Source organism: Sparus aurata, chromosome 9 (assembly GCF_900880675.1).
Source record: "Sparus aurata chromosome 9, fSpaAur1.1, whole genome shotgun sequence".
Taxonomy (NCBI): Eukaryota; Metazoa; Chordata; class Actinopteri; order Spariformes; family Sparidae; genus Sparus; species Sparus aurata.
In genome coordinates this window covers 27,076,942-27,100,192 of record NC_044195.1, presented here as the reverse complement: position 1 = coordinate 27,100,192, position 23,251 = coordinate 27,076,942, and the positions used below count along the sequence as shown (strand labels likewise).

At 45.9% G+C, this 23,251-nt stretch overlaps 1 protein-coding gene across 1 annotated transcript in view; it reads left to right on the top strand.

The window, feature by feature from the left end:
- The first annotated feature begins 2,551 nt into the window (after window positions 1-2,551).
- fn1a (fibronectin 1a) overlaps window positions 2,552-23,251 on the top strand; it is a 29,449-nt gene continuing 8,749 nt past the window's right edge. The window contains exons 1-27 of the mRNA XM_030428599.1: window positions 2,552-2,879; window positions 3,935-4,060; window positions 4,157-4,294; window positions 4,536-4,667; window positions 4,839-4,976; window positions 6,055-6,213; window positions 6,691-6,888; window positions 6,999-7,181; window positions 7,380-7,556; window positions 10,672-10,827; window positions 11,092-11,220; window positions 11,407-11,550; window positions 15,017-15,138; window positions 15,231-15,399; window positions 15,735-15,920; window positions 16,604-16,732; window positions 16,962-17,051; window positions 17,142-17,336; window positions 19,025-19,303; window positions 19,536-19,799; window positions 20,352-20,446; window positions 20,776-20,944; window positions 21,061-21,147; window positions 21,287-21,478; window positions 22,034-22,306; window positions 22,837-22,951; window positions 23,058-23,134. Coding sequence (XP_030284459.1) covers window positions 2,750-2,879; window positions 3,935-4,060; window positions 4,157-4,294; window positions 4,536-4,667; window positions 4,839-4,976; window positions 6,055-6,213; window positions 6,691-6,888; window positions 6,999-7,181; window positions 7,380-7,556; window positions 10,672-10,827; window positions 11,092-11,220; window positions 11,407-11,550; window positions 15,017-15,138; window positions 15,231-15,399; window positions 15,735-15,920; window positions 16,604-16,732; window positions 16,962-17,051; window positions 17,142-17,336; window positions 19,025-19,303; window positions 19,536-19,799; window positions 20,352-20,446; window positions 20,776-20,944; window positions 21,061-21,147; window positions 21,287-21,478; window positions 22,034-22,306; window positions 22,837-22,951; window positions 23,058-23,134 — 4,252 coding nt within the window. The 5' untranslated portion in view covers window positions 2,552-2,749. The remainder of the gene's footprint in view (window positions 2,880-3,934; window positions 4,061-4,156; window positions 4,295-4,535; window positions 4,668-4,838; window positions 4,977-6,054; window positions 6,214-6,690; window positions 6,889-6,998; window positions 7,182-7,379; window positions 7,557-10,671; window positions 10,828-11,091; window positions 11,221-11,406; window positions 11,551-15,016; window positions 15,139-15,230; window positions 15,400-15,734; window positions 15,921-16,603; window positions 16,733-16,961; window positions 17,052-17,141; window positions 17,337-19,024; window positions 19,304-19,535; window positions 19,800-20,351; window positions 20,447-20,775; window positions 20,945-21,060; window positions 21,148-21,286; window positions 21,479-22,033; window positions 22,307-22,836; window positions 22,952-23,057; window positions 23,135-23,251) is intronic.

The following is a 23,251-nucleotide window of genomic DNA, read 5'->3' as shown; positions in this document are numbered from 1 at the left end:
TCAAGTTCAACACGGGAAACCCAACGCTGCCGGTGCCTCCGTGGATGATTAGAAATGCACTCAAGGTGTGAAATCGCTGTCAGCCGTAGATCAGATGACCTTTTTCACCTTTTCACCTTTACGTGACATTGCCGTCCAACAAACACGACCTTATACAGAAGGGTGTCTGTTGAGAGGCTCAGGGAGGGGGGGCCGGAAGAAAGACGGAGCTCAGAGTGAGGATAAACTACCACAAGAAGGTTAGTTAGACATGCAGACAGACATACAGGCAGATTGTATTTACACCACAGCTTTAACTGGAAACACATGCGGAGCTTCTCTGCTCTGATGTGGTGTTTCCTCGCGTGCCCTCACAAAAAGGTGAACCTCAGTCGGGTCGACCTGCATGTACGCCCTTTGTTAGTTGTTGAGTCTTCGAGTTTTATCAAGTGTCTATGTCTCAGAAAGTGGGGGGTAAAAAAAAAAAAAAAAATACCAGACAGTCTGTGTTACAGTGTGTCAACAGATTTATCATGCATGGGACAGAATGCAACAGATGGATCCTGACACCACAGCGTATCAAAATAAAGCTCCCCCGTAACTGATCGTGGAGCAAATGCTTAATAAACCGCAGTGTTGCCGTCCGGGCCAAATGATTCCGACATAAAAATCTTTAACGCCTCGATAATGCGCCTAAACTCCGTAGATTTCCTGCCACACATAAGATAACCCACATGGCATTAGTTAGCGGGCCAGCACTCGCCCTCTTCACCGCGGCTTGATCGAAACATGATTTTCCAGCTGACTGGTAATTAATCTGTTTCGTGGCTATTACAGTTGAGCTCATGACATTGCAGAGGAAATAATGTCGTAGATGCCTTACACAGCTCGTTTTGTTTTCTGGACTGAACGCCTGAATCATCACTTCAGGGGGAGTTTTATTTTAAGCTTTTAGCTGTTTCCGATAATTCCGAGACGGATTCTGGAGAGTTCCAAGACAACATTTTTAATTGTTGAAAAAAAAAAAAAAAGATTCAGGGACTCACCCTGCATGAGTGTTTCAACCTCAGGATTGTCCAGCAGTGACTAAAGAGACATGGCAGGAAGTTTGAACTCATGGGGAGGGGAAACAGCTGAGTGACCGGGCAGAACTGAAGCTCCGCTGTAGGTTTCCATTAGAAATAATAAGAAAATGCAACCAAAACTAACAAAGAGACAGTCAAAAGAAAACTCAGCTGCACTTTTCCAAATGCCAAAAAAAGGGCAACAGATGAGGGGCTTTTCACGGACGTCCACTTTTAGAGCTGATGAGAATAAATCAAACATGCACAGGAGGAAGAAATCAACTGATTACAAGCGAAAGAGAAAATGTGACCTCTTGACTCGCATGTTGCAGAAGTTACTTTTACATCAGAGAGGAATCAGTCCAATAAAACCCCTGGACGTACAAACACGTTCCAGACATTCAAACCGTAAGCTGCTGGAGACTTTCCAGACGCTGACGCCACTGACCTAATTCCTGCAGATCAGCACCAGGACTGTGTTAAACATATAGGCCGGGGCGCGCTGCATAGCATCAACCTCCCCGCAAGCAGAGGCCGAGCCGCTCGGATCACAAGAACCGCAGACGATAACGCAAACCTCCAGATTTTTGATTGCAGGTGCGACTTTGTTGTTGTGGTGGTGTTGAATTAGTGGATATTGATGATTGTTGCTTCGTCAGTCAATGACATTGTGTGTTTTTTGGACTCTTTGCACCAATATTAATGTTTTGCCTACTCTGACCTCATCATGACACCCCCTGCCTTACTCCACCTAAAGTTATTTGTATTGAAGTCTTGAAGTTGAAGTCTCCCCCACTTTGCAACAGAAAGTGTCGCCCTCGCCTGCTCTGCATAAATACATGTTCGCAATCACAAAATTGTATTTTAAACCATCTATCAAGCACACATGGGACTCTTCAGACATCATTTTTGGTGGATGGTTGATGGACAAGTGAGTTAAGCAACAGTAAGATTATATGTTTCATATCTAGTGGTGGATTTTCTTGTCCACCTGGGCGATATTTCATGATTTCACAAGAGAGAAGGGCTGCATGGAAAATGTTTGATATATTTGCATGATTAAAAGACCAACGTGATTTGGGGTTTGTTGGCTAAATGATTAATCGACTACTGTAAAACGCCCCAAAGGCTTAAACTGATCGGATGGGCTGGGGTCAGGACCAAACATCGCTCCTTTGTGTTCCTCGGCATCATCATGAGTTCACAGATACTCGTCTAAGTTTGTTTACCTCCGTGTTGCAGGTCGCATGGAGACAAACCGAGGCACTCTTGAAAACGACCGGCTGTCTCACCTCACAGTAAAACAGAAACCAGTCAGAAGGAGAAGTTTATGAGCTGAAATTTGCGCAAGAAACAAAAAAAGAAAAAGTGTGTCTGCCTCACTTCAACGTGCTGCAGGCTGCGTGGGTAGTCGGGTCTCTCTTTTTGTTGGACCTCCCTCCTCCTCCTCCTCCTCCTCGTCCGGGCTGAATGTAAGCCATGCCCAGATAAATCACTCCCACAGCCTGGTAACCTGCACACTGGGGCCGCGCACTGGAGAGGGAGCGGACTGATCGGTGCGGGCTGGACTGGGACTTGGAGCGCGGCACAAGAATATACGAAGTGCACTGGAAAGTTCTCTCCGTCTCCTTTGCGCACCTGTGACCACATTCTGCAACAACTGAAGTGTGCGGCTTGTTTTTCCTTTTTAAAAAAAACATAAAAAAATGACCGGCAGCACCATAGCCAGGGTGCTGGTTGCGCTCTGCATCGGGAGCGCGGTGAACTGCATGCCCAGAGGGACGCACAGGGGCCGGCGACAGTCGCAGCAGCATCACGCCTCCTCAGTTTCTCAGGGTGAGTTTATTTATTTTTATTTTTTTGTACTCAAAGTTATTAGTCACAAGTTTCAGTTCACTGTATGGGGCCAGCAGAGGTCACCTGGAGGACAGCAGAGGGTAGGAAGGATGATGTTGCACTTCATTTCTTAATTTTTACTTGATGTGATGAAGAGAAATATGTCAAATCTAACAGGACACATCTGGTCAGATCGTGTCCCTGTAGTCTCCTATGTGTTTTCTGCGATTTAAACAATTGGGATGACCATAGTTAAGGTAATTTCTCGTGCATTAGGGTGATAAAAGCCACAGACATCTGTAATCTCTCTGTTAATCTTGGGAGCTACTGGATTAACCCTTTTTTTTCCTGTTATCCTCAACTTCACCCATGTGTGGAGACCGAGGGATCAAAGCTTCAGGGAGAAGAGAAGGAAAGAAATGCAAAAGACACTTGGCTTCAATTTTAGACATGGGGAGAGAAAAAAAAAAAAAGAAAGAAAAAGAGAAGATGTTGCTGGCATGTGAAGTCATGGGATGTGAACAAAGAGCATGCCTGGTGGGGGAGAGAGAGAGAGAGAGTAAAAGTGGATATTATTCTCCACTGTGTGCAGCTGATTTACTGCTCAAGCTTTTTTTTTTGGAAGGGGGGTTGAAGCCAAGTTAACACGTTCAGATCAACTTCACAGACATGGGTGAAGTCCTGACACACAATGGGATGTTTATTCCAGTTCAGTGTTTGCTTATTTTAGTTTTGAAACAAGCTTTTGTCTGTTTTTTTTTTTTATATGCCACGGTCAGAGCTGGATCATTTTTCCAGTGGTTGCATTTGTGTTTCCACTTTAAAAAAAAAAGGGCATGGTAAGCAGGTATAGTTTGTGTGTGTGTGTGTGTGGGTGGAGTTTGTTTTTTCTCTCTCTGTCACATTTTCCCCACACTATGTGTTTTTGGTGTTTCAGCAAAAAGGGAGGTGCTGCTGTTTTTTTGACCTCCTGCTGTCTGATTCTAGTCTCATCAGCTGTGTTCCCCCCCGCCCTCCCTCCCGCGTCCTCATCCCTTATTTTTTCTCTCTTCTAGATGGTTGTGAAGAAAATGGCCGCTACTATGCCGTTAACGACCAGTGGGAACGGCCTTACCTGGGCAGCATTCTGGTGTGTACCTGCAACGGCGTCGGTGGCATCAAGTGCAACAGCAAACCCGATGGTAGGAGCTCATCGCGTCCAACCGCCTTCATTTCCCCCTGGTTAAAATGAAACACTTACACAATACAAACCTTCTTGCGTTGTCTTCTCCCTGCAGCAGAGGAAAAGTGCTTTGATAAGATCAACCAGCAGTCCTACACTGTGGGGCAAACCTACGAGAGACCCAAGGACGGCATGATCTGGGACTGTACCTGCATCGGGTCCGGGCGGGGAAAGATCAGCTGCACCATTGGCAGTAAGTTTTTTTTAATGAACTGATCCAACCTCAGACCGCACATCCGAGCTCATGTGTTCCTGTGTTTCCCAGACTGATGCCAGCTCCACATTCTCCGCGGCTGATAAGCGACTGGTTCTGTGCAGCTGTTAGCAGTTAGCTCGGCGGTTAGATAATGAGAGAAACGTCTGAGAGTGTGTGTGTGTGTTTCTTTACATATTACTCCTTTAAAATCTCCTCTTTTCCCTCTGCCTACCCCCAGACCGCTGTCACGAGGGCGGGGCTTCATATAAGATCGGTGACACCTGGAGGAGACCCCACGAGACGGGAGGCTACATGTTGGAGTGTGTCTGTCTGGGTAACGGCAAAGGAGAGTGGACCTGCAAACCTGTCGGTGAGTCATTCACAGCCAGCCGCTGACTCACGGATGACAGCATTCACCTGGTCGGGAAAAAAACTGTCTGAATCCTTTGATAGCTTTCCAGAAAAGTTTGGGATGTTGGATTATCAGATAAAACAGGTGTGATTAGTAAAGTACTATGTGTCTTTCTTTTTTTTTCTGCAGCTGAGCGTTGCTATGACAACACGGCGGGGACATCCTACGTTGTCGGGGAGACCTGGGAGAAGCCGTATCAGGGCTGGATGGTGGTGGACTGCACCTGTATGGGAGAGGGAAGTGGACGCATCACATGCACCTCCAGAAGTAAGAAGCCCGTTATTCCTTTCCTTATATTCCCCTCCCATGTTTTTTTAAGAAAGGAGACAAATCGTGTTTATTTTTAGGCTCATATTTTATTTTGGGTCATTACTGGAATAGGTTTACATGCTTTAGTGCTCAAAAAACAGATCAGTTTTCTCATACTGGCTCTCTGAAACGCTCTGTTTTAGCTCCTGTCTCTTTAAGGACCCCCAGTGTGCTCTGATTGGTCAACTCACACACGCCCGACCCTGCACCACTAACAGCAACAGAGCAGCTGTGCTTGATTCATTTTTATGTGCCAAACTGGCCACCAGGCACAAGTTATGCAAATATGTGACTATGATGTAGCGTGAAGTTTTTAATTAAAGGCAGGACTACTGGCGAGGCGTTTGAGGACCAGGGTTTTCTGTGGGAAAGACGAGCTTCTGTTGCAGACTTTGACCTTTCAAGACTTATTAACTTTCAAGGACTTCAACATGCAAAAGAACATTGAAAAAAAAAAAGACAGAAAAAGCAGAATAGGATGAAATAGCATCACTTTGAATAATCCAACTTCCAGAGAAAGTATCTGAAAGATCCAATTGTGGTGTACTTGTTCAAATACAGACGGGAAATACTGGTTAATTAAAAGCCACGTAAACAAACAAATGAATAACTTTCTGCTGAGACACTGCTGTGTCGAATGTCACGCAGATATCCTCTCAGAGCTGAAAGGCAGAGAGGGCAGCTTGCGATTTGTTGGCGGATTTTTAACAGGCTGTGGAGGAAATGTTTACCGGTTGTGTTTCCAATTAGAGCCGTTACTCGCATCCTTAATGATGTTGGCTGATGTCACGGATAGAAATGAATGTTTTCCCCCTGTCGTGTCACATGCAAGACTTTCAGGGTGGCCTTGTGCAATTCTGCAGCGGAGGTGATCAGTAAACTGTTAGCGTGCTTGTGTTCGGCGAGTTGTCAACGCAGCTCAAACAGGGAAACAGCTGGTGGCCAGGAGGAGTCGGTCCCCGCGGAGTCACAGACCTTAACATTAACATTTCAGCATGTCACATCTTGTAACTCACGGTTTTCGTTTCTCTCCTAGATCGCTGTAACGACCAGGAAACCTTGTCCTCCTACCGCATCGGAGACACCTGGACCAAAACGGACGCCCAAGGCCACCTGCTCCAGTGTCTATGCACAGGCAACGGCCGAGGGGAGTGGAAGTGCGAGCGACATGCTTCACTTCACACCACTAGCCTGGGTGAGAAATGATAATACCCCCCTGTCCCCCTTTTTTTTCCCCCCCCATCCTCCCTCCTGCCCTCTGTGTGGAGAGAAGAATGTATACCAGAGACAGATGCTGAGAGTAGGGAGAGATAAGAAGCGCCAAGTGTCCAAGTGTTGAAGTGAGAAAGACGTCTCTTGCAACTCGTGATCATGACCTCATGAGAAAAGAGAGAAGCGCGGCGACGGGGGGATATGAAGAAGGGAAGAGACGACACATGGGGAGAGTTAGCGGGAGAGATGTGGTTCGGAGTGATTATTGGGTGTGAGACAGAAACATATGCTCACCGTGACACAGGGACAGTAAAAAAAAACTCATGGAAAGTTTTATTTTGCTGACCCCGTGCCGTTTGCTGCCAAAGCAGAAGTCATCGGACGGCCTACCTTGTTGTTTCAGCTCCATTATATCGTCAGTAATTTGCTCCCCTGACCTGAATCCATCGCTACATTTCAGGCACCGGCTCCCGTGTGATCACCAACATCCAGCCTGCCGTCTACCAGCCCGAAACCGTGCCCGAGCTCGCCCAGGAGGGACCCTGTCGGACAGAAGCGGGCCTGTCGTACTTCATCGGCCAGCGCTGGATTAAGAACCAGGGGACCAAGCAGATGATCTGTACCTGCCTCGGCAATGGAGTCAGCTGTGAACAGTGGGGTGAGAGATGTTGTCTCGTCGTTACAAATTCACAGCATCAGAGTTCAAAGTCATTGAACGCAGAATCATTTGAATGCAACAAGTTCATGTGGGGTTTCGTCTTCACACAGATGGACCAGCTCCAGTCTACGGCGGCAACTCAGGTGGTCAGCCCTGCGTGTTTCCCTTTGTCTACAAGGGGAAGACGTACCACTCCTGCATCTCTGATGGACGCAGCGACGGACAGCTCTGGTGCTCCACCTCCTCCGACTTCGAGGCGGACCAGAAGTATTCTTTCTGCACAGAGAAGAATGGTGAGCAGATGAGGAAATGGCCGCAGCTGTGGCTAATTTAATGACTGTTGGAAGCTCTTGGCTTGTTGTTTGATTGATATGCTGTGCACGCACCGGCTTTAACACAACTGTACATTCAACTCTGACTTTTGAAGAGGAGTGGAATGTGTCGTTCTGCTGTTCAGAGAGACCAACATTGGGTGTTTTTTCCTTTAACAGTAATGGTGGCAACACGCGGCGGTAATTCTAACGGCGCTCTATGCCAGTTCCCCTTCCTCTACAATGGCCGAAACTACACTGACTGCACTGCAGAGGGACGTAGAGACGGCATGAAATGGTGCGGCACTACGACGAACTATGATGACGAGCATCGCTTCGGGTTCTGCCCCATGGCTGGTAAGTCTGTGTGTGTCTGTGTGTGTGTGTGATGTGACAAAATAACCACAGATGTTGGGGCTTGGTGTGTTTTGTGCTACTGAAAGGAGTTATGCAGCTTTATTTATTGTGTGTGTGCGTGTCTCGGCCTTTTCACAGATCACATGTTTGCGAGACATGGACAATTAGACAGCTGGGATCATATAACAACCAAATGTCACACTTGTTGAAATGGTTCATCTCTTCACTTTACGGTTACCAGAACAGTCATTTTTAGCTGAAATAATGTGAATTACACGTGCTTATTTGCGTTACTGTGAACAGCCTGGCTCAATGGCCGGTTGCGGGTCAGCTCAGAAGGTTTGCCAGCCACGGGGGCCACTAACGTGATTAGCACGGCTAATTGCGATGTCCCTCCCAGTTGTTAACGACAGCGTACCTCCGCCCCGCTCTGAATCAAAGGGCTAACATGGCCTTTTCATTAGGAGCAGTCTCTGACAATGAAAAGATGTTAGCCCTTTTAAATTTACATAAGCGCCATTATCAGCGTGATGTTAGAAAGGAGTCCGGTCTGATGACGCAGACGAGATCTAATTTACAGTTCTCACACCTTCTTATTTATAGCGCTGCCGAATTCGCATTGAAGTCTCTGTTGCCTTGTAACAAATGTGCTGTGTGGGTGTTAGTTAGGTCTCCATAACAAAAGAGGCTGAGGCCAGTAAAACAATAGGGGGTCAGTGACACTGCACTAATGGTAATGATGATGCCAACATGTCGTTAAACGAGGAGCTCAAAATCCAGATGAACTTATTTAGGTATCAGAGATAATGTGTGCTGCAATGTATTAGATTTAATTGTAGGTGAAGCCTGAGGTTTGTCCAAGACACTGCTTGGATTTATTGTGCATAAGATCTAAGCACCAGTCCGTTGTGGTGACATTATGAATTAATATGTGCAAAGAGGGAGAAATGGTATCTCTAATTTAAACAGAAATCCTTCTTACTGCCGCCTACATCAAAGTGGACTTCAGAGTAGAAGCAGGAATAATCTGTTTGGCAGCCGGCTGTAAAACGTGGACGGTACACATCTACGGGACGCATCCGAGATAAAGCAGTGTTTGTACTGTAAGATTAATAGAGCGCTGGATTTATTTCATCTCGTGAGAGTTTATCTTTTGTGTTTTATGGCGCGTGAAAGACAGATAGGCGATTCTTTAAAGAAGTTTAAAACACTTGAAACTTGTTTAAACATCTGCGCGCAGCGGGGCCGAGTTAAAGCTGGCAGATGCTCCTGCAGACGGCCTTGAGGAGTAACCTCTTTTTTTAATCACGAGCGCACAGCAAGAGCTGAGAGCCGAGGATTTTCTTCATATGCTTACTTGATTCCCGCGACCCACCTTTGGGCCAACACCCTGTTGTTCAAAGACCGTGTCAAGATTTAAAGAGGGACGTTACGGCCTTCATGCCCTTCAGCCAGCGTCGGAGCGGGTTGTCTGTGCTGAACTCGGTCCAGCAGGCGGAGCAGCAGGGGGTCTTTGATATTGACATTAATGACTTCACAGGGATTGTCAAAACAAACACGGTACTTGAGATGTTAATGGTGCCATTTAAAGGGCAGTAACAGTCTGGAGCCCTTTCTCCTCCTCCAGAAAACACGGTGTCTGCTACGTGTTTTCTCGGGGATGATAGGGCAGCGGTGTCCAGCTGTGAGCCCGCATCCAACGCACCGCTCCATTAGGCAAACTGCACCGTTTAACTTGATTAGATCCACTGTTTTCTTTCCACCTCAGCAAACGCTCGAAACTATGTCCGAAATTGCTCGTAGATCGAAATCAGGGGCGGAGTTCCCAATTTGCACCAAGAAAAAACCCAAAATGTTGTCACTAAATCTTTTTCCTCTGCATCTCCTGTCGGTCTCCTGACAAACTTTCGGGTAGTTATGAATCTGTTTTGCCTGGATGAGATTATTGTAGCTCTCTTGGCTGTGGATGTGGGCTGCAATGTCCAAACAGCTACTTAAGTTTGAAAATGTATCTTTCAGTCTCATCAAACTAGTGATTTCGTGTTGGTTGGTGGATCGGTTTCAAAGAAAGAAAAATGTAGATTGATTGTAGGTCCTTTTTGAAAAGAAGGTTGAGTTGAGGCCAAACACAATACAGACCTTGGATAACCCTTCTGCTTTGAGGAATATCAGCTTGAACTTCATTCTAATAAAATAAATCAGGCACCTTTTTTAAGCTGAAGCCATAGGGTAGCCTTGCTCTCATCATTCAAATGCCTTAATTAGCCTGAGCCCCAGGCCCCAAACCACCGCCCAGGTACTTGACATACTTTGTGCTAAAAAGCTCCAGGCTCTGCATTTCTGCCCCCGCCAAAGCTTCAGTACACACCCACCAAACCAAATCCAAGGAATCTTTACTCAACCTGGCATATTAACGTCCAGACCAGGCTTCAAGACAGCGGATCTGCCCTTTAGCTCCACAGGTCAACACTAACAAGACAGCCTCGAATCAGCGCTAACACATGTTCAACCACTTCCTCCTGATATAATGACAGCAGGCACGCAGCGAGGAAACATGGTCTCACTGTAGAGAAAGTTGCAGAAGCACTTTCTTTCCCTTCCACGTATGCACACAGGTGCAGGTCTCTGCCTGTCGACCCACCTTCACAAACTTTCCTTCTTTCCCGATAAAAACTACTCAGTCTTTTAATTAGCGGAGAAACATATGGTGAACACACACAGTCATTCATGCACCTAACGACACAGGACAGCTGTTTTCTGGATATTTTTAATCCTGGAAAATCCTCTTTTCCGATGGGCACAGGTGTTCTGCGGTGGTTATATCCTCTACGGCCTTGTGCGGTAATTGTAGGGTAGAATCAGCGACCTCTGGGGGGGGGGGGATCGTTCATTATAGTGCGCTTGTGTTTTTATCTCAAGGCTGTTAATGCACTGGTAATGATGTGTCTTGGATGCATGCCTGTGCGTCTGATTATTTTGTTTGCTTTGGTGCTTTCGGCTGACATCCTGCAGGTTTTGTTCCAGGTTTTCTCTCGGCGAATTAATTTAGCGTTTCAGCTGCATTAAACTAACATATTAGGGTTTCGATTAACTGGCTTTGTCCTGTGTGTTCTAGCTCACGAAGAGGTCTGTACAACCAACGACGGGGTGATGTACCGCGTGGGAGATCAGTGGGACAAACGCCACGATGTCCTGGGCCACATGATGAGATGTACCTGCGTCGGCAATGGCCGCGGAGAATGGAGCTGTGTCGCTTACTCTCAGCTTAAAGGTGCGTATGTTAGACAGAATAACACGAAACCCTGCTCCCAATCACCCTGTCTTCCTCCGTGTGTGGTAATAATTAGTCTTCTCTGAGTGAAGAGGTGAAAGGTCACGTGTGATTTAATCACTCACCTGCGGAAAGGGTGAAGAATGAGCCTGCACACCTGCTTTTTATGGGGCTTGGGTTGCACCTGCGTCACACACACAGACACACAGAGGAGCAGATGTGAAAAGACATCTTTATATCCTTGTGTTTGTGTGCCCACTGCAGACCAGTGTATCGTGGACGGTGTGACCTATGAGGTGAACCAGACCTTCACCAAACAACACGAGGAAGGCTACTCGATGAACTGCACCTGCTTTGGACAGGGACGTGGCCGCTGGAAGTGTGATGCCATCGGTGAGTTTCCCGCTGCTCTGAGACAAGAGAGTAATCCGTACGCAAGCTGCACAAAAGCTATATTGTGTACTGTGTTTATGTGGTTGGGTCAACAAACTCTAAAGAATGATTGTTGAGCGGAACAGCAGTTACGCTGGTCGATGTTCCCTGTTGCATCACCCGGTTTTATGCGACTCTGCCCTCCAGACCAGTGCCAGGAGCCGGAGACGAGAGCCTTCTATCAGATCGGAGAGTCTTGGGATAAAGTCATCCATGGAATCATGTACAAGTGCTACTGCTACGGCAACGGGATTGGAGAACTCAGCTGCGAGCCCCAGCAGTCCTACCCTGGTACGATTCTTTGTTTGTTTGACGTTGTGATCAGAATGTCAGGTTTTAACATGATATTTGGATCAGTTTGATAGGGGAGCTTGAGTTAACAGGTATTTATTCATTCTTTATTCGCATTCAAGTTGGAAGATCATCCAGAATTAGGCATTTTTCTTTATTTTGTCCAATAGAAGCTTCTCCAGAAAGTGCAAACTGACATCTGTGACAGTGAGTTGATGAAGCATTTGTGGGTTTAACAAAATTACCAAGGTAAATGACCGTATTAAAACTGCTGTAGTGCCGGCTTAATGACTGGACAAAATGTTCACAGCAGCAAAATGTTTGTTCAAGTCACCTCCAGAACGAGGCCCTTGACTTTGATGTGAAACAGGCAGAAACGGGAGGGGGTGTGAGTTCCTCTTTTACAGATTCACCCCCCACTATGAGCCTTTGTTGTTGCTGATGTGGTACATCCCCTGTTCTGTTGCCACAGCTGTACGAAACACCACACCACACGTGTGTGTATACACCCCCCCTCCCTCCAAACCCGACACACACACCCCTACCAAAATGCACACCCTAAAAAGCCCAATTTAACAACAGTTTTCAATTTTGTGGATTTAAGCAATCAATTAAAGGTTAATCTCGTGTCTTAGAGTCGAAGCCTTTAGAAAGGACCATCTCGAAGAATTTCATGCTTCGCTGCAGAGGATTGTGTAGCCATGATAGTCAGGTTACCTCATTCGTGACTTTTCTCAGGGTTTTGTCTTGACTTTAAGCTCTGTCCTGCACAGGTCTATGTCCCTTTGCAAGGCTCTGTTGTTCACTTGTTAACATCCTGCCTCCTTTGTGTTTACAAATGACCAGGTTGTTCTACCCAGTTTGCAATTTGTTCAAAACTTCAGGCAGTTTTCTGTCTGGACTTTCCCATTTCTCAGGATTAAATACAACCCCAGTTCAGTTGTAAAGAGTTTCCCTGCAGCTCTCCTTAGTTTCTTGCTTTCCCTGAATAAAACAGCTTGTAATGTTGTTCCCATTTCCGCCCGTCATTCTTGGTTGAAAAAATTGGGATCACATGCACAGTAGGATTCGGCTTCTGTGGTACGTTTGTTGCTATTTTTAAGAGGAAACCATTTAAAATCGGCGACATCATGCATGAATACCTGTCAATATAGCTCCAATTGAAGCTGTGACGCCGTGATAATGGAACGTCAGGTTGGACGGGTCTTACGTAAAGGAACATTTGTACTGCTACTCGTTCGCTCTGTGCGTGGAGCAGGTTGATGAGAGACACAAAATGTAGGGCAGTATTTCCCCGTAAGTGGCTGTAATGGCAACCAGCTGTGAACTGTGTGTGTGTGTGTGTGTGTGTGTGTGTGTGTGTGTGTCTAAGCATACAAAATACAGCATGCAAAGATTTAAGGGCAGCAAGAGGCAAATCCAGACTCCAAGCAGTTGGCTTACTGGGTAAAACACCATAAAAGGTAAAAATGGAAAACCCAGGGGAGGGTTTTCTCTTTTTTTTTTTAGGGTTTTCACAAGTCTGAGATTTATCCCCACATTAGATAAGATCTTCTAACAAAGTGCTGTTTTCTTTTCTGCCGTCTGCGTTTTATCGCTCCTCGTCTCGGGCAGAGTTAATCTTTTGGGGCTTTTTTCTTATTGTTCGGATGACTCAGCGTTACTCCCCTTTACTGTGGTTCTTATCGCCACCATGCTACTGTGCATCCGTCTGTATCCAGCATGAGATGTTGTGACTATGCGTACAAAGTAAAAGGGGGGGATGTGAAGAAGCACGTGTGTGTGTGCGCGCCGTGCGTGCGTGTATGTATGTACGTGCAGCATATCCGCTACAAGTGTGCATCCGCTTTTTGTGCACGTCCCACATCTGATTCGATGTAACCCTTACCCTCGCCAGTGGCCTGTGGGTCTGTAATAGGCAGTAATTGGTCCCAGATTGTTTTTGAGGTTTGTGTATCTGCTTGCAACTTCTGGTTAACCGAGCCACTTGCTCAGAAACTCAGATTACAGGTTTTGCTATTTGGAAAAGCGGTTAGAAAACCTCAGTTCTTTATAGAAGCTACCAGTTTCTATCAGCGCAGCTCATGTCAGGAGTCTGCTCGCCACATGACTTCTGTTTGCGTTAAAGATGACTTGATACCCTTTCTTCATTTCCGAAGCTGTAGAGATACTGCAATTTTGAGCTCCTGCCGAGGTTGTTTGTCTTCTTACGTATCTACTTACCTGCTAAGCCTTTTGATATTCAACTTGTAATATTGCACGCGCTGACTGATAAATGGGTATACTTAAGCCTCTTTTTGCAATAACCGGAGTTTATCCAGTGTGCTGTCAGATGTGGTAACGACACAATGCACAAGTTGGAGGTTTTCCAAAGAATCCAACGGTCGCGGATAAATGTGGGACAGCTGGTACATGTTGTACTGCAGCGTGTAGCAAGACTTGAAGAGTTCAGTTCAGCATCAAAAGTCATGTTCGTAGAACGGAAAGAAATTCCATTCATCGCTTCCAACATTTTTTTGTTCTTACAGCATCCTTTCCTCCTCCGGTGATGCTTTAAAACACCCTCATCTTCTTTTGTCTGATGCAAACATGAGACCAGACAAGTATTTTACATGTGTTTTTTTTTTTTGTATTTGGTTAAAATTGTTCTCCCTCAAGATTCGATCCAACATCTTTACCATCATCTGTTCAGCTCCAAAAATGAATCCAAGCTATTCTGAAAATACTTGTGAGTTTCATGATGTTTTCTGGTCATCTAATGAGGCGGTTGGAAAAAGGGGCATTTTAAGGAGAGATTATCAAAGAACTGGAATGGCAACACAGTCGAGGTCCATGCATTATTCCAATCTCACAATGTTAGAGATTCCTGGAACCGTCCAGGAGTCATCTGGATCCACACCAAACGCTCATGGGATTGATTCTGGGACGAGACCCATCGTACAAAACTATTAAAACTACTAAACCAAGTTTAATGGAAATTAATTAAGTAGTGTTTGTGTAATTCTACTGACAAACCAACCAACCACCAGCAAACGGACACAGATTAGAACATAACCTCCTTGGTGGAGGCAATTAAAAGCAGTGTTCCTGTAAATCCATCTTTTGAGAACTGAATGGCTAGAAAACGTGTTGAAGTCTGAGAGGGGTTAAAGAGCAGAGACAGTCGAGTTAGAGTTTTCTCCCCTCCAGCTGTTGAAATCTGGGCTGGAATCTCGCAGGGACGTGACACTTTTTCCTCCCTCTGTCTGTGTTCTGTTCAGGAAAGTGCTGCTGCACACTCGCTGATACGCCCTGTTGCATTTTTGAAATTTAATGTCTGATGGTCAAAGCTAAAGACTGACAATGATATTTGATATTGAGTACACTGAAAACGCCCCTTTATCCTTCAACATGTGCGCACAGTGACGCATTATGATGATTTTATGAGTCACTTCTTCACCCTCTGTCTTTCTTCTCCTTCTCTCAGGCGGTAACCGTCCTGTCCAGGTGATCATAACGGAAACCGGAAACCAGCCCAACTCCCACCCCATCCAGTGGAACGCCCCGCAGTCTGCTCACATCACCCGGTACATCCTCAAGTGGAGAGTGGTGAGTCTGACATTCACCTCCTGATCTGCACGCTAGCCTTCAAAACACGCTCGCATCTCTCTTTTTCTAACATTCTCCATCACATTTTACAGAAAAACACCCAGAACGCGTGGAGAGAGGTGATGATTCCTGGACATCTTAACTCCTACACCATCTCCGGCCTGAAGCCAGGCATCACATACGAGGGTCAGCTAATCAGCGTGCTGCGGTTCGGACGCCAAGAGCTCACACGCTTCGATTTTACCACCAATTATGGATCATGTGAGTTGTGGGTTCTATCAATTAACCAACAGTATTGATATGAAGGAAGCTGTTTTATTTGGCTCCTATTTCCATGCATGGCTACCTTTTTACTTCTATCCAACTGTGCCGAGTATAAAAGATTCAAAAGATGATACTGAAGCAAGAAGTGCTTGCAGCGTCATGAAATTGTAATTGTTTTGTGCTTCTCTAAACCAGGAATTCCTCACTGCAGCTTAAAAAGCTCCCTCTCAGATTGTCCTGGTCAGCTGCTGCCAGCTCTGACTTCATACGCAGCGGGAAGCCAACTCTTTTTTTCTCTTTTTTCAAATTTTCCATCTCTGTTTCTCCTGCAGTGGCTACTTCACAAGGCGAGACCACCCAGCCTCCGCCTGTGGTCGACACCTCGGAGTCGGTGACCGAAATTACCTCCAGCAGCTTTGTCATCTCCTGGGTCTCCGCCTCCGACACGGTTTCTGGTTTCAGAGTAGAGTACGAGCTCAACGAGCAGGGACAGGGCGCTGGACAACCCATGGTGCTAGGTAAGTGCAGATGTCCACGTATACAAAACGAGGGTTCAGGCGCGGGAGTGGTGCATTGCAATTTGACGTAATTTGCAAAATGTGACAGTTCTATTTATTTTGTTCGGTAGTCCAAAGTACAGTTCACCTCCAAATCTCTTACCTGCAGTGCTACTTAGCGATGAACGCTGTTTTGGTGCGAGTTGCAGCCTTTTGGAGAAATCGACGGAAGAGAAGAAATCACGACCCAGACACTGAAGATAATCCACAGACCTTGTTGTGAGCAGCTTCATGTGGGAACTATTTTCTTCACCCGCCAACTGTGTCACTGCGCAGAGGGAAGCCTGCATCTACTCATGGACAAAAGGGTTCAGTGATACAGCTGGCGGTCGTGTAGATCCGACATGAAGCAGATCACAAGATGTTCATGGGATTATTTTAAGTAATCAAGGCATAGTTTTTGGGAAAGAGGAACCACTGTTGCATTGAGCACCACAAGCCAAGTGCCATCTAGTTCCATTATATCCAAGAGTCGGCCAATATTTCCAAAACTCACCAGCTTGCACCAAGCAATCTAGATGTATACATGTATTTTGGATTTAGGGGTGAACTGTCCCTTTTTAAAAAGCCTTCAGTTAGCTCTTAAAATGTTAAGATCTATGAAATCCGATGTGTTATTACAGTTTTTTTTCTTTTCTTATCAGACTTGCCACGAACGACTACCTCGGTGAACATTGCTGAGCTTCTACCTGGGAGGAAGTACACTGTGAACGTCTATGAGGTCACAGATACTGGAGAGGACAACCTCATTCTCACCACTTCACAGACCACCGGTGAGTGGGCACACACACACACACTTTCCTTCATTTTGATTTTACCATCTGTCTTCTCTGATCGTCCTCCACGTTCTCATTTAAGGCACCAAAAGTAGAGCAAGCTGTCTAATGAACATGTGCCAGTAACTACAAATCAAGTGATCCTGTAAAAGAAGAAAAAAAAAAAAAAAAAAAGCTGCCGTTTTGATTTTCCATCTCACACTCTCACTCCTTTTTTCTTCCACAGCGCCTGATGCTCCCGCTGAGCACGAAGTGGAGGAGGTCGGAGATTCTTCCATTGTGATCAGCTGGGATAAACCGCTGGCTCCCATCACCGGTTTGTTATGACAATGTATTCACTCACAACCAAATTCTAATCACCGTTACGCTCCCGTTTTGAACCTCCGCCGTCTCCTCACCTGCGCAGGCTATCGCGTCGTCTACACGCCGTCAGTGGAGGGTGAAAGCACGGAGCTGAATCTCCCCGACACGGCCACATCTGTGACTCTGAGTGACCTCCGACCTGGGAGGATGTACAACGTCAGTATCTACGCTGTGGAGGACACGCTGGAGAGTGAGCCCATCTTCTTACAGGTCAACACCTCTGGAGATCCACTGCCAGGTAATCCACAAGTTCTAAACATTTTCATAATATCTGGATAGCTTTTAAAGTGCAGACATATATGCGCAATGGGAACGTCTGTCCCTTGTTTCCTTTGGCGCCACGAGTCGGTGTGCCGTGACCAAAAATCTGCTTCTCCGGTTTATTTCAACCCCTTGAATGTCACCATTTGATCGTGCGCCAACACGCTCTGCTCTGCGTTCGTCTGAATTGTACTTATTGCTCTCGTCATGAGGGCATCCCCCACAATCAACCTGCAAGTCATCCCGCGGCCTACTTAATGATCTATGTAGACGTTTTCAATTCTCAACACTAGAAGCGAGGAGGCTGCCAGTGGAAAGTGAAGTCATTGAGTTCACAGCTGTTGCACTCTCAGTCTGAGAGCCCGACTGGAGTTTTGTAAAACCTTTTCGGGCTGCCAGGTCGAACGTGATGTTGGGCCAGTTTAGCAGATGCTGGAGTGCAGTGTGTGTGTGTGTGTGTGTGTGTGTGTTTGTGTGATGGAATAAAGACTTGTGACCTAGTTGAGAGTGCGCTTCTGCCATCTTTGGACGGACAAGAAACCCCCCCCCCCTACATTCGAGCTGCACCCGCCACTGGATCGGTTGTTTATTGCTCCGGTCAGGCGATATATTATCAAATAATCATCAGATACACACTTGACAAAAGGTTGATGCGCAGCCCAGACAGCTCTGTTTACTCATTACCTTTTTCTCTCTCCATCTTTATGTCTTATTTCTTGCCTAACCGTTCCAACTAGGCTTTTTTGTGTTTTTCATTGCACTCTTTCCGTCTCTTTACTCCTAATCAAAGACATTTGTGTGTGCTCTGTCGTCCAGTCTGTCCAAAATATGAAGCAGTGTGATGGTTTCGGCGCTTTGTTTGCACGAACTCTGTTAACCTGGTTGCACACTTGATGTGATTACGCACGTTTTGATGATACGCAACATAAACGCATAAAATTATAGTGTTGTTCTTCTGCAGAGGTATTCAATGACGTATCAAAGGCTTTATTTTTAAATTAGGTTTTAAATCCGCTGAAAGATAAAATACACAGCCATGATGTCATGGAATTATCTCGAGATGCATTTGAATTTAATTTCCCCCAAACATTACCTTGTTTAGCAGATGAGTTCCCATTTTAACGTCTGTTTTTCAGGTTATAAAAAGCCATAAACTTATCTGTCTAACGGCAAAGGACTAAAAGTGTGACTTCTATCCTTGCAGCATCTTAACAACCTCCTCTTGTCTGAGCTTACACTTATCATTGTTGCAAGCAGTTCCCTCGTAAATGACCTGTTTCTCCACGCATTCGACTTTATTTCCAACAGCTGCACAAGAGTTATTCCAGTTATTCAATGAGAGAACGGACGTCACTCAGAGTTGGAATTTAGCCTAAATCAGCACTGATATGAATCTTCTCAGAAGCGTGTTTCCTGCAGCCTGAGAGGGGGAAAGACATTAATGCACACATGCATCATGGGTACCCACACGCACTGAGGGAGCAGCTTTCTTTGGAATGAATAGGACACCACATGTGGACATCTATCTGCTGTTTAATGCTTGTGGTTCTGTCAAAGCAATGTTCCTGTGAATCCTCTGGGATTCATTTAAACCAAATGTTATTCAACTTAATAAAGATTGAGAACTTTTTATGCTAACTTGTGGATTTTTTTTCCTGCCCACAGATGAAGTTTCCTCTCCCACAGACCTGCAGTTCTACGAGATTTCTGATAAAAAAATTGTCCTGACCTGGTCCGGCCCAGCCGGCGACATCTCAGGCTACCGGGTCACCGCCGTCCCCGTTGACGAGTCCGGTGCTCCGCAGAAGGAGGTGACTCTTCCTGTCATTGAAAACTCCTACGTTGAAGTGTCAGACCTGGAGCCTGGAACGCTTTACCGCTTCAACATCTACAGCATTCACGATGGAGAGGAGAGCTTGCCGCTTATTGGGGAGCAAACTACAAGTGAGTGCGACAGATGACAGTGTGACTAAACAGAAGAATCAGATTGTACAAGTTGATTTTCATTCTACAGTAAAACTAGCTGCTGTGTCGGAAGCAGTTTAGCAATTTAGAGCCTTGTGCTTGGGAAAATGATACGGGATTTTAACATAATGAGCTAAAAATATGGCTGTCAGAACCTTCATTTTATTAACTGCTCATATCTAACCATGTTTACCGACGTCTCTCTTTCTAGAGCCCGACGCTCCGACAGATATCCACTTCACCAACGTGACTGAAGACAGCGCTGTGATGATGTGGTTTGCCCCCCGGGCCAAAATCACCGGCTACCGGCTCTTCCTCACCGTCGAGGGCTCGACCCCCAAGCAGCTGCGCCTGCCCTCCCGCCTCACTCAGTACACCCTCCTCAACCTGAAGCCTTACACAGAGTACACGGCCACGCTTCACGCAGAGCAAGATAACACGCTGAGCGACGGAGAGACGGCTGTGTTCACCACCAGTGAGTGTTTCATGCACGCACAACCGAACGCCAAGCAGCGTGTAAAGTGTGTGTGATCTTGTAATTCAGAATAGAATATTTGTTTGGTTTATTATTCTGAACAATTGTTCCCACTAGTGGAAATTCTAATTCACATGTGAAAAAAGCCGATCTCATACATCCTTCGTGACATATTTTTTTTTATTTTCGAATGGTCAAATTTTTGTTGACATGTGAAAACGTGGGAAAATTGGCGTGTGAAGAAGAAGATTTCACATGATTACACGTAGAACTTTTGTTTACACGTGTGACTTTTTTTATTCAAATGTGAAAATGTAACTTTAACATGTGGAAATGTGGAGATATTCAATGCACATGTAAAACGCTGATATTCATAAGGGAACATATCGGCAATGATCAGCTTATTTTAATCCCAAAATTTTTGAAATTAGTAAATAAATTAATATAAATCAAGATCGATCACTGAGGATGACTAGAGGACATTATGGACATTGTTGAGTGGAAAAATCAAAACAAAAACTGATGACACGTTTACTCTCTGTGTGCTTGCAGCTCCACCAATGGGCAACGCTCCTCATTTCAGCACTGACGTGACCGACACCTCCATCGTAATCTCCTGGACTCCAGTTCCCCACATTGGATACAAGGTACACTCACTGCAAACACATATCATTCTCCCGTTCTGTCCTTCTCAACAACTGGGTTGTGTGACTGCCTTTATATGTACTTCCTTCCGCATGCTGTGGAAAGTCCATTCCTGTTATTCTTGGTTTAGCGTCGGCCCCATGGAGTTAGATAACAGCGGAACCACAGACCTCAGGGATGCTGTACATCTGATTGGTCAGAATATGTCACACCAGAGATGAGAATTTTCTGCTGGCTTCCATGTTCTTGGGAAAACATTGACCTCCGACCTTTACCTCCTGTATCCGCGGTCCCTGTCTCTGCCTGACTCTGTGTGCATTCATCTTTTCAGCTGACAGTACGACCCAGCCAGGGCGGAGAAGCCCCGAGAGACGTGACCTCTGACTCGGGGAGTATTTACGTTTCCGGCCTGACTCCGGGGGTGGAGTACACCTACAGCGTCCAGCCAGTGGTAGACGGCCATGAGCAGGGAACACCAGTCACACGCCGCGTTGTCACACGTGAGAATAAACTAATAGATATCGACTCTCGCACCTTTTGTTCTTGGCTTTTTTCCCCTGTTATTGCTTGCTTTATTTTTCCTCCTCTGACTTGTCTTGTTCTTGTTCATCTTCAGCTCTGTCTCCTCCCACTGATCTTAACCTGGAGTCTAACCCAGGCACTGGAGAGCTCGTAGTCCAATGGAACGGGGCCAGTTCACCAGGTACACACACACACACCTTCAGACCCAGATGTGCACGAAATACAAGAATTAAGTCAGTTCTTGTGAGCGGCTTCTAACTTTCTAAGCAACTCTTTAAACCTTCCTTCTGCTTTTCTTTCTCCGACTCTCTCCATCTTAGACATCACTGGCTACAAAGTTACCTGCACTCCCACCAATGGGCAGCAAGGAAACAGTGTGGAAGAGTTCGTGGAGGGCGGGCAGAACTCCTGCACCCTGGAGAACCTCAGTCCAGGAGTGGAATACAACATCAGTGTTGTTACTGTTAAGGATGATATGGAGAGCACTCCCGTATCAACTACCATCACGCCAGGTGAGTGAGCGGTAAACTCATAATCTAAGGGTTTGTTTTTTTTTTTGAGACCAATTAGGGAGTCGTTCATTATGGTCACACAGGTAAGATCAACCTGTCAATCACCAGAGCCTCATATTTAAATTAACACGTTATGTTGAAAGCGAATATGTTGAGATAACGTATTAGCTTTCAATAATTAACAGAAACTAGCTCTGTTCTGTCTAACTTAGCTTAGATACAAGGACGGATTTGCAGCATTAATGCACACTTTATCCTGTGTATATATTAAGAACTTTCAATGGAGACGCCTCATTGAATACTACTTGAAACCTCACTAGATGGTGATATATACCAGGAAAGGCAGCCTTGCATTTGCTCTTCCATTGGTGTGATATGTTGAACATCTCGCCCAACTGGAAGTTGACAGTTTCCGTTGCTCACCCTAACCACCACTTCTGTATTTTTGTCCACTGGTTTCTCTGTCTTTCCACCTCTTCTTCTTGTTTGTTTGGTGTTCTCGCTTCCTTCCATCTCCCCCCTGCACCCCATTCCCCTCCGATCCGCTCCACCCAGATGTCCCAAAGCTGACAGACCTCAGCTTCCAGGGCGTGAGCGACACCACCATCAGCCTCAGCTGGTCACCGCTCAACACCACAGCCATCACTGGTTACAGGATCACGGTGGTGGCAGCCGGCGAGAGCGTACCCATCTTTGAGGACATGGTTCTGCCGACGACCGGTCAATACACCGTTTACGGACTGGAGCCCGGCATCGGCTACGACATCAGCGTGACCACGATCACGGAGAATGGCGAGAGCGAGCCCACCACAGTCACACAGCAGACCTGTAAGATCCATGTTTCCATCGAACCAAGAAGATTTTTTTTTTGGAGTAAATTAACATGTTCTTATTTGAAACTCCATTAAGTTATATATAAGAATACCAAACTGTCACAGCTGTCCTCTTGGTAGATAGAAGGTGGAATTGTGTCGACTGCGAGGGGCTCACACATCACATGTTACATAATGTAATAAGGTTCCTATTAACCAAAGTCATGGCTCTTCAAAGTAGACCTTTACGTTGCTGATGTAATTGCGGTGCATGCTGTGTTGTCAGTTTAATAATCCTCTGCGAGTGCGTGTACACGTGGCCCATCTGGTTTCAGTTGAGGGGTTTTTATCATACTGAGGCGCGTTTTGCCCCCCGATGCACACGCTGCTTGTTCTCTCACTTTTAAGATGTCGTAAAACTTCAGACATGGATCACACACACACACATAAACCACAGACTCTTCCCTTTTAAGAGATGGCAGGGTGTCTTCATATACTTCTTCATCGTTGAATACATTCTGAACCGAGCGTCTCTCTTCACAATAGCTGTACCAGCCCCCACTGATTTGGCCTTTGGCCAGGTTGGGACAGACAGTTTGGAGGTCACCTGGGTGTCTCCCCGTGTCCCCAACAGTGCTGACATCAACAACTACCTCATCAGGTACGGACAGAACCACAAAATGTTTCCGGCAGCTCACCATTGTTTATTTCTTGTTCAAATGTTCTCTTGAATGCTGTTTCCTGAAACACGTCTCCTCGTTGTTCAGGTATCATCCCATCGACGACGAAGATGACATTACAGAAACCAGCGTGGACGATGGAAGTAACAGAGTGGTGCTCAGGAGTAAGTTACAGCAAAAACGAGAAACACACACAGAAACACAAACTACAGCATGGCAAGTTCTGTGCTTAGATTTGGAATATGAGATTGTGTTTTAAAAGTTTCTTACTTTGTTTCTAT